The sequence below is a fragment of the Lagopus leucura genome, unplaced genomic scaffold (genome assembly GCF_019238085.1).
Source record: "Lagopus leucura isolate 7727_CA_CO unplaced genomic scaffold, USGS_WTPT01 Super-Scaffold_100021, whole genome shotgun sequence".
Lineage (NCBI taxonomy): Eukaryota > Metazoa > Chordata > Aves > Galliformes > Phasianidae > Lagopus > Lagopus leucura.
In genome coordinates, this window is record NW_024962274.1 from 12,143,387 (window position 1) to 12,158,807 (window position 15,421).

The 15,421-nt window shown below is 45.5% G+C and overlaps 1 protein-coding gene across 6 annotated transcripts in view; it reads right to left on the reverse strand.

Moving 5' to 3' along the window:
- MAP3K13 (mitogen-activated protein kinase kinase kinase 13) overlaps positions 1–15,421 on the reverse strand; it is a 70,210-nt gene that overhangs the window by 6,573 nt on the left and 48,216 nt on the right. For all 6 annotated transcript variants that reach the window (XM_042878302.1, XM_042878300.1, XM_042878305.1 and 3 more), the window contains 9 exons: positions 10,710–10,893; positions 10,048–10,239; positions 9,176–9,334; positions 7,328–7,486; positions 5,928–6,036; positions 4,824–4,933; positions 3,600–3,716; positions 2,956–3,093; positions 1,168–1,900 (listed from right to left, as the gene is read on the reverse strand). In XM_042878302.1, coding sequence (XP_042734236.1) covers positions 1,168–1,900; positions 2,956–3,093; positions 3,600–3,716; positions 4,824–4,933; positions 5,928–6,036; positions 7,328–7,486; positions 9,176–9,334; positions 10,048–10,239; positions 10,710–10,893 — 1,901 coding nt within the window. The remainder of the gene's footprint in view (positions 1–1,167; positions 1,901–2,955; positions 3,094–3,599; positions 3,717–4,823; positions 4,934–5,927; positions 6,037–7,327; positions 7,487–9,175; positions 9,335–10,047; positions 10,240–10,709; positions 10,894–15,421) is intronic.

Below are 15,421 nucleotides of genomic sequence, written 5' to 3' on the forward strand. Positions count from 1 at the left end.
CGGACATTATTTCAGACAGTCCTAATGCTGCCATTTCTGAATTTGGAGAGATTGACTTAGAAATAAACTGGAAATACTTCATTTACTGAGAACGTAATGTTCTGGATTTCACCCACTCCCCCAAACAGAAGCAAACCAAGTAATTCACAGAAACCAACATAAACTATTGAGTTGATCTGCCACTCTTTAGCCTTTACCACTTTAACCTCTTCCACATGAGCCTACCCAGAGCAGCATTGGTAATGACATCTCTTTGCTGGTGGGTTTCACTAACTGGAAAACTTGAGTTTTGTCCCATTTTCTGCTTCAGAGAGCACAGAGCCTTTTGTTTTCGTTTTCCCATCTAAACACACTCTCTGCATTCTTGGTTTTTCACAGCCTCCTCTCATCCTATCTAACCTGGCAAGCCCCAGCTCAGACTCTACCTTCTTGTAATACAGAGCTCATCCTCTTTTCATTCTGGGCTCTAAACCATACTCTTGGTTCTGGTATCCTCTTTTTCCTTCACTCTTCCACCTAGGCTTATTTTCCCTTCTCTCTGAACTCACACCAGTTCCTACCTCTCTCACCATCTGGATGGAAGAGAAGGAATAAAGAACTGTTTCTGTACAATTGTGCCACAATACCTTTTTGACTCTGGCAGTCCCAGGTCAGTGTGCTTAGTGCTCAGATATTTCAAGCAAATCTGCTAACCTAGAACCACAGCTTTCAGTCAAGGAGGATGGTGTCTCAAAGCTGCTGCAAAGGGCCATCTCCCAAAACCACGGCCAAGGCTGTATTTCTATTCTGAGACACAGCAGTCCTACAGATGCTCACTGAAACTGTGGCATATTTATCATCAACAAAAGAACGCATTTATCCCCTCCTTTGTTTTGAGAAAGGCTTGAAAACATTTTTGAGACTGTTTCAATGACAAAGATTCAGCACATTTTTTGCAATTTTGGGACCTCCTGAGGCATTATCAAAGGCATCTGACAACTCTCATTGTTAGCTCTGATACAGTACTTCTCAATAAAATTGATTCTAAAAGAATGCCCAGATCACAAAGCAGAGTTTACATCGGTATGATCTGTAAGATACAAGTTGTACTTGCAACTCAAGCGCTCTTTTGGTGGAGAGGTGAAGGAGGAAGCCTCATTTTTGTCTAAATCACCGCGCCGTCCTTACCTTTTGAATGGGTCTTGATTTGCAAGGTAGTACTGAGGAAGCCATGTGCTGTGGTGTGCCTAGGGCAGATGCTGAGGTGCAGTTGCTGAAGTCCTCTTCCTCCATCTTCTCAATGTACTGCGCGTTTTCATATAGGGAAACAGCCGTCGGGGACTGAGAATGGCTCACTCCTGTTTCAACAGATGACATCTGTACCTGACCACTGTCCTCCTCCCTGCACTGGAGACAGGAGTTGTACTGATCTGTTTTGCAGCACTCCCAGTGATCATCTTTGCTCTCTTTGCTCTCTAGATTCCTCCGGCAATCCGCTTCCATGGCAGTGGAGATGAGGTCGGGGCTGGAACCAGACATCCTCCTTTGTGCATGGTTACTGAGGGGGCTCCGCAGCGCTGCTGCAGGGCCAAAGTACCGTAAGTTGTTTGCACAGTTGGCAATATCCTGTCCGTGGGCATGAAGCCGTGAGTGATGGCCGTGGCCGTGCTGCTGTGGTAGACCGGGGTGATGAGAGTGATTATGAGGTGGAGGTGGGGGTGCATCATCTTGCACAGGCTGGTTTTTCAAGATCCCTGCAAAATCGTTGTAGCTGCCTTTGCTGTTCCCTCGGCGGTGACGTGGCTTACTGCGGTAGCGACTTTTGCCACTCAGAGTTGACATTTTGGGGCTTCCTGAGACTGGTGAGCCATTGGATGCTGCTTCTGCACTGGGTATGCCCTCTGACTTCAGCAGATCTGGTCTGAAAGACAGTCAGCAAAACTTTAACATCAAACCACAAATTAGGAAACGACTTCATCAGCTTGGAGCCGTAGGAGAGGCAACCACAGCCATAAGCATACTCTGATTTCTGTAGTCTACATGCCTCCCCCCTTCCAGCAGTCTGACTTCTGTGTTTAGGTTCCTTTGATTCCCATCACTCTATGCCTTTCCTGTTCAGCTCATCTTGCTGCTCTTCCAAATATCAACCACTTCTTCTTCTTTCACTTTGATGACCTGCTCCCCAGACTGCTCTTTTCCAAGCCTGAGATCACAGTGTAGGGCACGTCTTTCACTATGCACACATACAAGGCTCAGCACAATAGCACCCCTCATATGCTGATGGTATCAGACAGCCCATCTTAGAGGCACATGTTAATATTAATTTGGAAGTCCTTATTCATTACTAATCAGGACTCTCTAACCCTTGGAATTCCCAGAAACCAGAAAACAACACCTTTCCAAAGAATCTCATTTTCTGAAAGTCACGCAGAGAGGAAATAGCTGAAAGACAGCATGAATTCCCAAATCCTTATTTCATTTCTCAACAATGAATCCGACTTCCTTAAGGGCAGGCTGATTTCCACAATCCCTCATCCTGCCTACAGTCATTTAAATCAGGGATTATCTAAATATTCTTTAGTTGGACTCCAGAATTCAAGATAGATCTCCTATGAAAATGTCTTCACCTGTGGAAAAAGTCATATGAACCGAACAGATTCAGAGAGCTGTGTAGGTAGGGGTGAAGGCAGGATTCATTCCTTTGACCTGAAGGTAACTAAACAGCTGTGGTTCTGAAAATCAGACCAGGCCCAAAAGTGAACACTCCTTTGGGCTGTTCATAGGATCATAGAATGGCCTGGGTTGAAAAGGACCACAATGATCATCTAGTTTCAACCCCCCTGCCACGTGCAGGGTCACCAACCACACAGAACCATAGAATGAATCTGTGTGGTCAAACTTGAAGCAAGCAGTTTGCTCAACTCAGTGGGGATCTACCATTGTTTCCTGGCACAGAATGAGGCTGTTACTTCTTACCGTTTAGTCTGGCTGCCTGGTTTATGGGAGACCCCTTTCCTCTTCATCAGCTTCTCCACAGTATTGGGGTGGATTATTGGTCTGACTGGGTGGCGTTTGTAAGTCCCAGGATATTTCTTTTCCACTGCTTGCTCCCTCCTGAAACATTTAGCAAGAATAAAGCAGATCAGTTCTCCCTCTGACCAACTGCAGCTCCTGCTGGACAGAAACACAGCTGTACAGTGAGCACACTGCGTGCCTGTTTCTCAGCTATGGCTGGGTCCAACACAACACACTGTTCTGGGAAAGGACGCAGTCATTTTCTAAATTCTCTCTGCAGAGATCAGGCAGTTGGAACACAGCCCTGGTCTACACTCCAGAACAGCAACACTTTTCTCTTTACAAAGGGGGCCAAAGGATGCCAACATCAAATGGGAAAGGTGCCTTTAAGCCAGTACACACGGTGTAAAGGTACGTGCATTAAGTGGTCTGCAGTGCTCTCCTCTTAAGAGGCCTATCTGTGCCTGCCAGCCCTCTCTTTAGCCCTGGAATAAAGTCAGGGAATACTAACTCTTTAAGTACTCCTATGTATTTCAGAAGTGAGGCGTTGGTTTATGTGCAAACTGCCAGGTGTGTGGCACACCATTCTGCCCACAGATACATACTTTATGAGCTCCTTCTCACGGACCTCCAGCTGCAGCATAATAGCACTGAGCTCCATGTATAAGTTGTTGGCTCTCTCCAGCTTCCTCTCGTAGTGCTCACGGATATCCAAAGCGTGCCTGAAAATCAGAAGACAAAAATCATAATTCCAGAGCCTGATGTCTGCAGATCAAGACAGGAGAATAAGGAAACAAGGATGAGGAAAAAATCTTCCATGAGTCAAACCTGTCAGCACTAGAGCGTTTTTTTGTGAACCTCATATAGAGCTAACAGCAAATGAAAATGATGAGCTTGATACCAAGAATTAATTAGGATACAATTTAGAAAGTATTCAACAGTCCCAAGCAAGCAGCAACACTTCCTCAATAGGGAAGCTTCAAATGCCTGACATCCATAAACCTTTCAGCCAAGCCCTAATTGACCTGTTTGCACAGAAGTCATCAGTTTGCATTTTATAAAAAGCAGAATGTAGCTATAGCTTATAGCTATGGTACAACTGCATATTGCATCTCAAAACACAGCTGGAAAACGTGGCTTCTGAAAGCTTTCAAGGGCTAGGGAACATTGATGAACAGCTACAGCAAGCTGGTTGAACAAGGCTTCCTTTGATTTCTTCAGCTCGACGTACTTGGCATTCTACATTTCTCTGTCATAACTATATTTGCAAATCTGTATCACAGAAGATAACATTTTGCTTTCTTACATAAACATTCTGCTTTACCTTTTTAAGTTGATCTAGCTTTCACAATCAATTTCAGTGGGATGATAGATTGCACTGTATTCACTTCTTGAAAAACAAATAATCCAAATGAAGTGTCAGGGATGAGAAAGCTCACAGCAAACTGCAAGATGCATTTCTCACTGAGAGAGATTATCAGTTTCCACACTGTTATCACAAACACCAAAACTCAGAGACAAATATCCCCCGGTAAACACACAAGCCTTTGCCTCTCTCCTGCTTCGAGCAAACTGTTCAGGCAGCCCAAGAGCAGCAACAATTCCCACTGTTTCTCTCTCTATTGCCTTCCAAAAGTTAAGTGCCTGCAGGAATTGTGTAAGTTTCTGAACTCATGAGGAATTCAGGCTGCCTGAATTTATACCACCAGGAGCACCAGGCCCAGCAATCAGTAACAGAGTAGCATGAAGGCAGTCTGGGGGCTGCAGCACACGATCAGGAGAGAAGGCTGGAGTGGGGAAGTGAGCAATAAACAAGCCTATCAACTGACCTCAGCTCTTCTCTTCGACGGCGAATCAATTCTTCATCTAGCCGGTGGATGCAGGTTCCTTCACTTTTAATCTTCTCAAAATGCTTCTTCACCTCTTCTCTCCATTCAGCCTAGGGAAGCAACTTACACTGAGGTATTTGCAGAGGATTATGATCTCTGGTTGCACCAAAGAAAACATCGTAGCAGATCTAGTTTCAACAACTACATGTTGTATTTTCAATTTTGTACTTGCACAATTAAAATATATCTGCATTTTCTACCAAAAAAAAAGTTAAAAATAAAAGAAATTTAATAAAAGAAAAAAAACAGTCTCTTTAGAGGCATTCAAGGCCAGGCTGGATGTGGCTCTGGGCAGCCTGGTCTGCTGGTTGGCAACCCTGCACATAGCAGGGGGGCTGGAAGTAGATGATCACTGTGGTTCTTTTCAACCCAGGCCATTCTGTGATCCTGTGATTCTATGATTTTCTTCCCTCTCTGTTTCAAAGGAAACAGAATGGCTGAAAACTTGGAAAGCTACATACATGACAAAGATGAATGTCAGTAAGGTATCATAACTCTGTTGAACCCCTGAAGTTCTGATTCCTGCAGCTTTAAGGAACACATCCACTTCCTCTCATGCACCCCAACACCACATAGATCCTCTGTACTGGACACTCAGTTTCATTCTCATTCCCACCCCAAGAGCAGTTATGGCTTACTGGGTAGGGCTCAGAGGAACCTCCAGATCCTATGCTTTTAGATCTTCCCTAAGAGTTCCAGAGCACCTTCACAGCCCTGTCTTTGTCCCACTGCCTGCCCTGCTCATTTTCACTATAAACAAAACAGTTCCTCCCTGCAGTGTTGTGGTCTCCTGGAGCTGGGAGCAGAGCTTCTGAAGTCAGCAGTCTCAGAGAGAAGCAAACAAGACAGTTCCTGTCAGTAGATGTCTCAGTCTATGGAAGTTCAGGCAAAATATTATAAAACACCCATCAGCTTTGCTCCTCCCCAGGAATCAAACTGATATCACTGATTTTGACTTTTGCTGCACTTGGAGCAGTGTCTGAAACCAAACCTATGCAGCTATCTACTTCTCATGAGTCACAGCCTGGGCTATCACCTGCTTACCTGTGATTTGAAGTAGGTTTCCTGAGGAGTAGCCAGCACATCAGCAGATGCAATATCCAGGTGCATCAGTGTCTGTCGGAAGGAGGGACGATTCCGGGGCTTGCTCTGCCTGGAACAAAACAGACAAACACCCACCATGAGAGAAGGTTAACATTGCTGACCACTGCTGCCCTTCTGAAAATGCTTCTCACTGGAACTGGTTCTCTGATGTAGCTGACAAATTAGAGCGAAGGAGCATTTTTAGGTTCTGTCTTTTGAATGCAAGCTCATTGATCTAGACATGTTTTTTATTCTTTTTCTGGTTTGTGATGGTCTATCCTACAGAAAGGGAAGAGATGAAAACTCTTTAAAATAGGAAAACATGAAAGATAATAGGAAGTGAAACTGCTCCTAACTTGTTAGTCAAGAAGAAGACAACACAGACTTCATTTCATTTTCCAAATAAATTCTGTGGAAATATTCAATCCCATAGAAATGACAGGGTAACAGTTTACAACAAAGCAGGGATCTAAAAACACCAAATGTATCGACGCAGTTTGTGCCTGAGCCCACACAGTATTGTAACACCCTGAGCATCTCCGCAAGATCCTACTAAAAAAGGAAACCCATTTGTATCTTTAAGCTTCAAGACTGAACCAGATTCAGCGTGGAGGACAAGAAACAGCTTCTCCAGACACCTCTCCCCTACAAACCTACTTCCACACATGTACACAGTGCTCAAAGCAGCACAGACTGCCTCCTGCATCTTGCAGCCATGTGCAGAAGCACTGTTAGGCAGAGCATCAGTCTCAGCACACATAACTGCAACCCTGCAAACTGCTGCACCTCAGGATCATGAGGGTAAAAAGGCATTTAAAGGATCCATAGATGCTTTGGCCCGTTTTCCCCTTTGTGCCTTTGGGAGGGTGGCTGGTGTAACACAGAAGAGCAGGAAGAGAACTTAAACTCTGTGTCAAAACCAAATTACATAGATTAAGCATTAATACATAACCTGAGACCAGAAATTTCAGCTCTAAGCTGGCAGGTGGAAGAAACTGAAAGCTCTTCTTATAGCTATGTCACATATGCAAAATCCTGATTTCATACACAAAGTTTGAATTCCTCTCTGTCAAAAAACAGTCACTTAAGGGTTTTCATTGCTCAGATAAACTGAAATCCTTTTACTCTGCAGCCAGTGAGAGCCCTGCCCTACCTGCCCAAACCACACACGTCTCCCCACCTCCTCTGAAATCCAAATGTCCTTCTGGAGCTCAGGCCTGCAGCCAAAAGGAAGCAGAATCCAGAATTTTATCACCTATTCTTGTGAGAGTATTTAAGAACCTTATGCTCTGGGCTCAACACTCCCACCAGTTCCACCCCTAGGAACGAGCTGCAGGTCTGTGTGGGTTTCAGGCTCTTACCAGGTCTGCTTCATGAGGATTTTGAAGCCATCTGGGCAGGTGGAAGGAACAGGAAGGTGCAAGCTGTTACTGCCCACTCCCCAAATGATGGCAGAGGAGTCCACATCTTTGTAGGGAATCTCTCCTGTAAGCAGCTCCCACAAAACTACTCCAAATGACCTGATGGAAAAACAAGCAAGGAGAAAAAGATCCACGTGAATTCATTTCAAAGAAACATTTGGAACATGGGAACCTGTTGCTGAACATCAATCAGCACTAGTTTTCCTATTTCATTGTTGGACTTTCAAAATCCTGAAGGAATATTAGAAACTCTTCCGTATACATGAAACATCACTCTTGTTAAATGAAGAGGAAAATTAGCTCTTCCAAGAGAGACTTTTGACTATTCTTACTGGTACAAACAGATCATCTACTGCAGGATAGACTGATCTGATAAGACAGAGGCAAGAGAGCCAAGGTTGTAGAGTTTTGTTTTGCTTTAATATGTTATTTAGCTTCATTTTCCCAGCCAAAAATTCCTTTGCTGTACTCAACTGCCCACAATAACCCTGCATGTTTCGAGAGTCTGAAACTCATCACTTCAACCACTGCAACACAGAAATGAAGAAACCAATGCAACAGACATAAATGTCAGTATCAAATGCACATAAATCTCATCTAGTATTTATTTCTGCCTTAAAAAAAAAAGGTCAAAAAGAAAAAGAACAAAGCTAACTCTGCCTGGGACAGAACTCCTATTACTAGAGGTGAACAACCGTCTATCAGGGAATGCCTTCATGTGAAAAATGGCATGCTTTCAAAACCCAGGGATTTCAAATCACATGGAAGAAGGGGGAAAAAAAGAAAAGAAAAAAAAAAAAAAAACAACAGAATTTGAGCATATTTCCCTCAAACTTTTCTGTGGGCTGCAGGAAAGCAGGAATCCCAGGTGTCTGGACAAAGCTACCAGGAAACCTCATCTGGTTTCAGCTTCGTTATGATTAAGACCTGGCAAAGGATTTTCAAGACTCCTGATAAGATTATAGATTTTTTTAAGCATGCTGTGAAGGATGAGAGAGAGCAGACATATAAGCTGCTTAGGAACTGCTCTCATTTGTTGTCAGCATTCATAAACATCATTTTCACTCATCTTGTGGGAAGAACGGATGTCGAGGAGGAGTCTGAGCCATCTCCACTGCTTCCACAGAAGAGGAACGGGCCCAAAGGCACCTCTCAGTTTACACCAAAGAGCAGCACCTCTAAATCACTCAGGAAAAGGAGTCAAGGAGTTCTCACAATCCCCAGCAGAGCATCAGACACGATGCTCCACACAGTATTCTTAAACCTGAGCCACCCTAGAAGGCAGGAAGAGGAGGGCAGAAGTACTGCAGCACTCCTTCCAAGGAACCTGTGATTCAAAGGGAAGACAGGAGGCAAACAGTGGATGTGTTTTCTTTCCAAAACAACCCAAGAGTGTCTCCCAGAAAAGCTGGGTCTGCTGTAGCCTGCTGAAACAAATATCGTGGCTGTAAAACAGGGAGATTTGTCCTGGCTACCGCTGTTAAATGTGCAGAAAGAAGGTAGAAACTGAGATGCAGTTCCCATGAAGACCCCAAAACCTGTGCAGTCATCCCAAAGGAGCTTTAAGGCTCAGTTCTCCCTCAAGCATTGTTAATAGTATGACATCTGCATGGCATCTGCCACAGCCCACAGTTCAGTAACAGTTCAGGGCACGAGACGGAAGGAGAAAGTAGTCCACAAAGGAGCATTCCTTAGGACAGAAAAGAGTGCTGAATATACAGGTACTAGGAAAACCAACTGGTTAAACAGAAGGTGAAGATGCTCAGTTAAAACAATTCTCCTACTCACCAGATGTCCACTTTTTCAGAAACAGGCTCATTGCGTATCACCTCGGGGGCCATCCAAGCCACAGTTCCCGCAAAAGACATTTTGGTACTTTTATCACTGAGTTCTTTAGATGTACCAAAATCTGAGATTTTAACTGCATCCGTGTGTGTAACTAAAACACTGAAAAAAAAGAAAAAAGAAATCAGCATCTTGTAAATTCTCTTGCACTGGCAGCCACTGGGAGTCAATTTCCTCTTAATGAACATGACCAACTGATGAGGGCAGGCTGTTTGTGATCACAGTACAAGGACAAACACGGTGCATTTTCATTGGTGACAGCACTCATTTCCTTTAGGGCAGTTGGTTTTTGTGCCTCAACTACTCTAAGTTCTACAAGTGAAAAAAAAACAAAACACCAATCTTAATAAAATTACAAGTTAACAAGGCACCAAAAATTCCCTATATTTGGGTCCTTGTCCAATTTTTAGTAAAGCCCCACCTCTGCAAACTCGGAATGTAAAACATTTTGAAGTATTCATAGAATCACAGAATGGCCTGGGTTGAAAAGGACCACAGTGGCCATCTAGTTTCAACTCCCCTGCTGTGTGCAGGTCACCAACCAGCAGCCCAGGCTGCCCAGAGCCACATCCAGCCTGGCCTTGAAGGCCTGCAGGGATGGGGCATCCACAGCCTCCTTGGGCAACCTGTTCCAGTGCCTCACCACCCTCTGGCTGAAAAACTTCCTCCTAATATCCAACCTAAACCTCCCTGTCTCAGTTTAAAACCATTCCCCCTTTGTCCTATCACCATCCCAGTCTTGTCACGGGCTAACAGAAGAAGAAATACCTGTAGTAAAATCACAGCTGGAGCATGTTTAACAGCTGGAGACTTACTTTGGTGACTTGAGGTCTCGATGGATGATTTTGTGAAGGTGCAGATAATTCATCCCACTAGCAATCCCAGTGGACCAATCCACAAGCAGCCGAGGAGTGACTTTCCGCCCCGCTCGCAAGACTTCGTAGAGTTGCCCATGTGCACAATACTCCATGATAATACAGTAGCATGGGGCTTGTGTGCAGACTCCCCTGTCAAAGGAAGCACACAACTAGTGAGGATCAGGAGAGCATGAGTCCCAGAGCAACTCTTAAAGGCGGCAACGAAGGGGCAGGAGAGCAACCTGCCTACCCCACCAGGGCAATGCCATGCTAACAGCTCTCCTAATCATGCAGGGAGGGCAAATGCTTTCTCCACAGTCTGCACAGAACAAGATGACAACAGTAGGTTTCCTTCAATTTCCTACCTCTGTAGTTTCAGAGTTCCCAATGGGCATTTTGCAAGCCTGCATGCAAAGTGCAGCGCTGGGTAAGGACGGTGGCCATAGTTTTCTTTTCACAACAATGATTTGAGAAAGGAAGCAAAGAATAACCATGCATTGTGCCCTACAGCCAGCCTAACTTGGTTCCTGAAACCACAAACTTGCCCAGGGCACACACGCACACAGCTCTCCCCAGACATAGGTAGTACTGGTATGTTTCTCACAAGCTCCACCACTTACTTGAAGGCGATGATGTTGGGGTGTTTGAGTTTCCGCAGGTGCTTGATATCTGTTTCATTCTGGTCTCTCACTTTCTTGATGGCCACCTCCTCAGCTCGGAACTTGCCCAAGAAGACGGCTCCCTGTGCACCACTGCCCAGCCACTGCAGCTCCGAGATCTCCTCAAACGGGACCTCCCACGTATCTAGGCACAGGCAAAGGAGAAGGACCACAAAAAACATTCTGCTATAAGATCACACCAAGACAGCACCTTCCACTTCCCCTACTGTATCTCAAGGTGGATTTTCCGTGGGTGGGAGATGGCATCTCTCAGCACTGAGATGCTCAGCCCTGGCAGCTCTTTCCTCCAGCTCCTCTCTGGCTGTCCCCAGACTGTTTCTTCTCAACTCCCCTACAGCTAACTCTGGGTAAGCCACATGGATGAAGCAGGCAGCAGCCACTTAGCAGAGTGGGGTGGCACTTTAGGGAACAGTTCCTCTGCTCCAAAACTAAAGGGTGATGGTATCTGTTATTAATCACATGACTCCACTGAAAAACAGAGGTGATGAGAAACATACAATGTTCATAACTGACACCAGAAAAAGAAGATGAGCAAAAACAGTAAATAAAGCAAGCCAGAAGCAGCAGGTTGTAAAATCCAGACCAATCCCTACAGAGCTACCCAACACAAAGCGTGTTAACCACCACCACTCACAGAAACAGGTCTCTCCTGCACCAACAGTGTGCATAGCAGTTGTCAGACAAGCACATAAAGCTTATAGGGCTGCTCCTTTTGGTACTGCACACTGTTATCTGGATGTGGCCAGCATGGTCCAGCAGTGCTGTTTAAGCTGCTTAAAGAACTGCAGAACAGAAAGCTGTGCTGTCTGCAAGTCACCTTGAAACTACCACAACATCCCTCAGACACTGAGATGAAAGGCAAGCAATAATTCATTTCCTGCAACTCAATAAATGCTGTCATTTAGAGAATGAATTATTTAGCAACCAAAGCAGCGGTGAACACACTGATTTCTGAAATAAAAGAAAGGTGTCTGTCAGATCCATCAGGTAGCAACATCCAGCTGCAGTGGGACAGTGGCACCACTGAGGGGAATGGATGTCCCCAAGGCTCCTTGGGACTGACCTGACAGCCTTCCCTGCAGCAATCAGCCCTAGCAGTGCCTTCTGCTGAGGGTACAGCAAAGGAGACCCAGTCCAGCACCTGGCTCTGCCCACTGAGCTCTACACCAGTGCTCACCTACAGCAAAAACTCCCTTTGACTCTGCAGGCAAAGCTCAATTCTCAGCACGTGTTGCTTCACAGACACAGGTCTACTGTAAACCAGTGTGCGAAATACACTGCTACCACTGTCCTGGTCACAGGGCATTCAAGTATTTCTACAGCAACTGTTCTTCAGTGAACAACTAGGACTTCAATAAGGAGTTCTTTCAGTAAGAAAAACAGTATTTCATAGAGATGTATTTCTACCTGTCAGTCACCTTGTTGCTGGAAGAAGAGGCAAATACAGCTGCTGTTTTGTGTTTGCTGGTGAATAACGTATTGACACGGGCAACACTGAAACTGTTCCTTCATACTGACATAGTCATTCCCTCCCACACAAGGACACTGCCTTTCCTGGACAAAGCACACAGTGCTGTCACTCACTTCTCTTCTGCACCCTCATTTGTGAGCTGCAATAGGTAAGCAGACTGCTAAGCCCCAGGAGCTCACGTGGTCTCAGTGTCATCTGTAATCACAGAACGGTTGGGTTGGAAGGGATCTTACAGCCCACCCAGTCCAACCCCTGCTGTGGGCTGGCTGCCCCCCATCAGCTCAGGCTGCCCAGGGCCCCATCCAGCCTGGCCCTGAGCACCTCCAGAGATGGGGCAGCCACACTTCTCCAGGTGCCAGCACCTCACCACCCTCTGAGTAAAGAATTTCTTCCTAACATCTAATAGAAATTTCCCCTCTTGTAGTTTAAATCCATTCCCCCTTGTCCTATCACTATCAGACCATATAAAAAGTTGGTCTCCATCTTGTATATAGCTCCTTTTGAATACAGTAAGACAGAAGTCCCCAAAAATCCTCTCAGTGCATGGAACACGGCTACATTTTGGGACAGCCATGTCCACATTTCCCATAACACAACAAGCACTGATGATTCCCAGGGAGGCTGAGACTGCTGGAGAACAGCACTGGACTACATGCAGTAGAACATATTGGTCTGCACCAACTACAACCCAAACCTACCAATTAAACATATATATATATATATAAATACACATATATACATATATATATAGTGTTATGTATGTGTTCCCTGCTGCTCCCAGGAGCCACCTCTAAGGACAACAGGCTGACACGGGTCAGTATTAAAAATAGGTATACAAAAACAAGTGTTATCAGCTGAGGCTTCCAGCAGCAGGGAGGCAATGCACTGTGCTACCAGCACGGAATGGTTTGTGTTCCTATCTTCTCTGGGCCTAACTGAACCTGTGGGACACCTCTCAATAAAATAAAGTGTAATAATGGTAGGAATTATGCAAGAGTTTGTGTTTCTAAGGCGATTAAGAACCGCTGGAGCAGAATGATTGTAATCTGTATCCCAAGGGAAGCAAGGGAGGCACAACCCAAGCCATGCAGCCTATCTATTGGAAGCAAATTTTTGATGCTTGCCAGCACTGGCACCAGGCAGTGTTCTGCTTGGTAACACTCACAAGAAGACAGCATAAAGCACCTCACTTGCCAAAAATCAGCACAGTGTAACCAGGTAGCTCAGGAGAAAGCAATTGGAAGCAGCACAACGCCCCACTGCCCTAAAGCAGGGGACAGATCATCTGGACGCAGACCTGAGGCAGCAGCCCAAGGCTGCAAACGAGCTCCCAGGGGAAGGAAAGGCTGCCCCAGCATCTCCCTGCTGCTCCAAGGGCCAGCAATGCTCCTGCAGCCCCTGCTCCAAACAAGGAGCACTACAGCCTCTGCCCTCCTGCCATCCGTCACCAACTGGGGGCTTGTATGCAGCTGAAGGAGAGTACAAATGTGGTTGCAGTAAGCAGAATGAGATTGTTTGGAAAACAGAACCATGAATTCATTGAATCATTAAGGTTGGAAAAAACCTCTGAGACCCCCAAGTGCAGTCATTAACTCACCCCACAGCGCCCACGTCCCTCAGTGCCACATCTCCACAGTCCTGGAACACTTCCAGGGACAGTGATCCCACCACCTCCAACCTCCCCTAAACAACTTTAGGCTGTGGCCTCTCGGCATAAATGTGAATGTCAGAGTATGACAAAATCCTCAAGTTTTAGCCAAAAATCCGCTTCATGTTTATCTCTGGACAGCAGCAGAAATATCATCTCACTCTTCCTTGTGGCAATGAAAACTTTGTGGACACAGCTGAACCATACAGGCCACACACAGCAGACCCAAAGCAATCCTCATACTGCCACATCTGTGGCTATATCAAAGCTGCTTCCCAAAGAAGCATCCAGTGGGGATTACAGGTTGCAGGGCATCCACTGATCTGCGGCTCTGACCTGCCATGGCTGGAAGCAGCCATGCCCTTCTGCAGCATGGCTTTGCAGAAGCACTGCACAGAGCTGGGGAATCAAGATGAACCTGCAATGTCACACTCATGCAGCAGTGCAATCTGAAATAGCAGTTGTCAGTAGTAAGGGTTGCACAGAGAAACCAGTTTCTTGCTCTAAATACCATAAAGATCCATACACCTCATTTCTGTGCAAACAAAACAGAATGAGAAAAATCAGGAGCTGGAAACAATACATTATATATATTCATTCAAAAGCAATACACATACGTTAGGCCTTGTAATGGTAATTGTGATGTAAAACTGGATCGTGTTGTGTTGTTGCTTTTTACATACACACGCAGTGTGACAGTGATACATAAACAAAACAATGTCATCTCCTCTGAAAGCTTCAACTTCACATCAAGCACACAAACCAGGCAGCACAATGCTGACAGGGTGGTAGCACTCCCCTCTGGATGCCATGGGGCTGCCTGGCAGCTCGCTCACCCCTACACGGCACGACGCAGCCAGCCCCTGTCTCTTCTAAACCTCACCACACACCAGTTTTATTGGTTATTTATTATAAGCAGGTGTGACGTTCTGAGTTTACTCCAGCTGGACATAACAGGTTTGTAGAAGGGATTTCAAATGCAAAGAAACCTCTGCTCAGCACACAGGTCTGACACACAGGGGCTGCTGCCATTCTGCAGAGGTTTCACTGCTTGGAATTCAGAACTGAAATGACTGACTCTTGAAAGAAGCTCTACATTTATTTCAAGCCAGATTCACCCAAAACGCTGCTTAACAGTGCTCATACCTCACCTTAGGAACCATTCCCCAACCAAACCAGGGTTTTAGGAACCACTGCTGGGTTTTCTGACTAAATGATCCTATAACTTGTCTAGACGAGAAAATCATTTAATTAAAACTGAGTCATGACCACAGCAACGCAGGAGATTTCTACCACTCCGTAGCGATGGTCAGGCTGTTCCCATTCTCAATGAGCAGACACCTCACCCATTTCAGCTCCTTAATTCCAGTGACAGCTTGTTCTTTTCCCATCTGCCACTTTCCTCCCCCTATTCCAGGGGAGAAATTGGACACCAAAGGCATGGCATAATTGACTCTTAAGCTTTCAGCAGCCCCTAAGGATAAATGTATGCAATCGTTTGGGACATGTCCCACTCCCAAATTACATTTATTG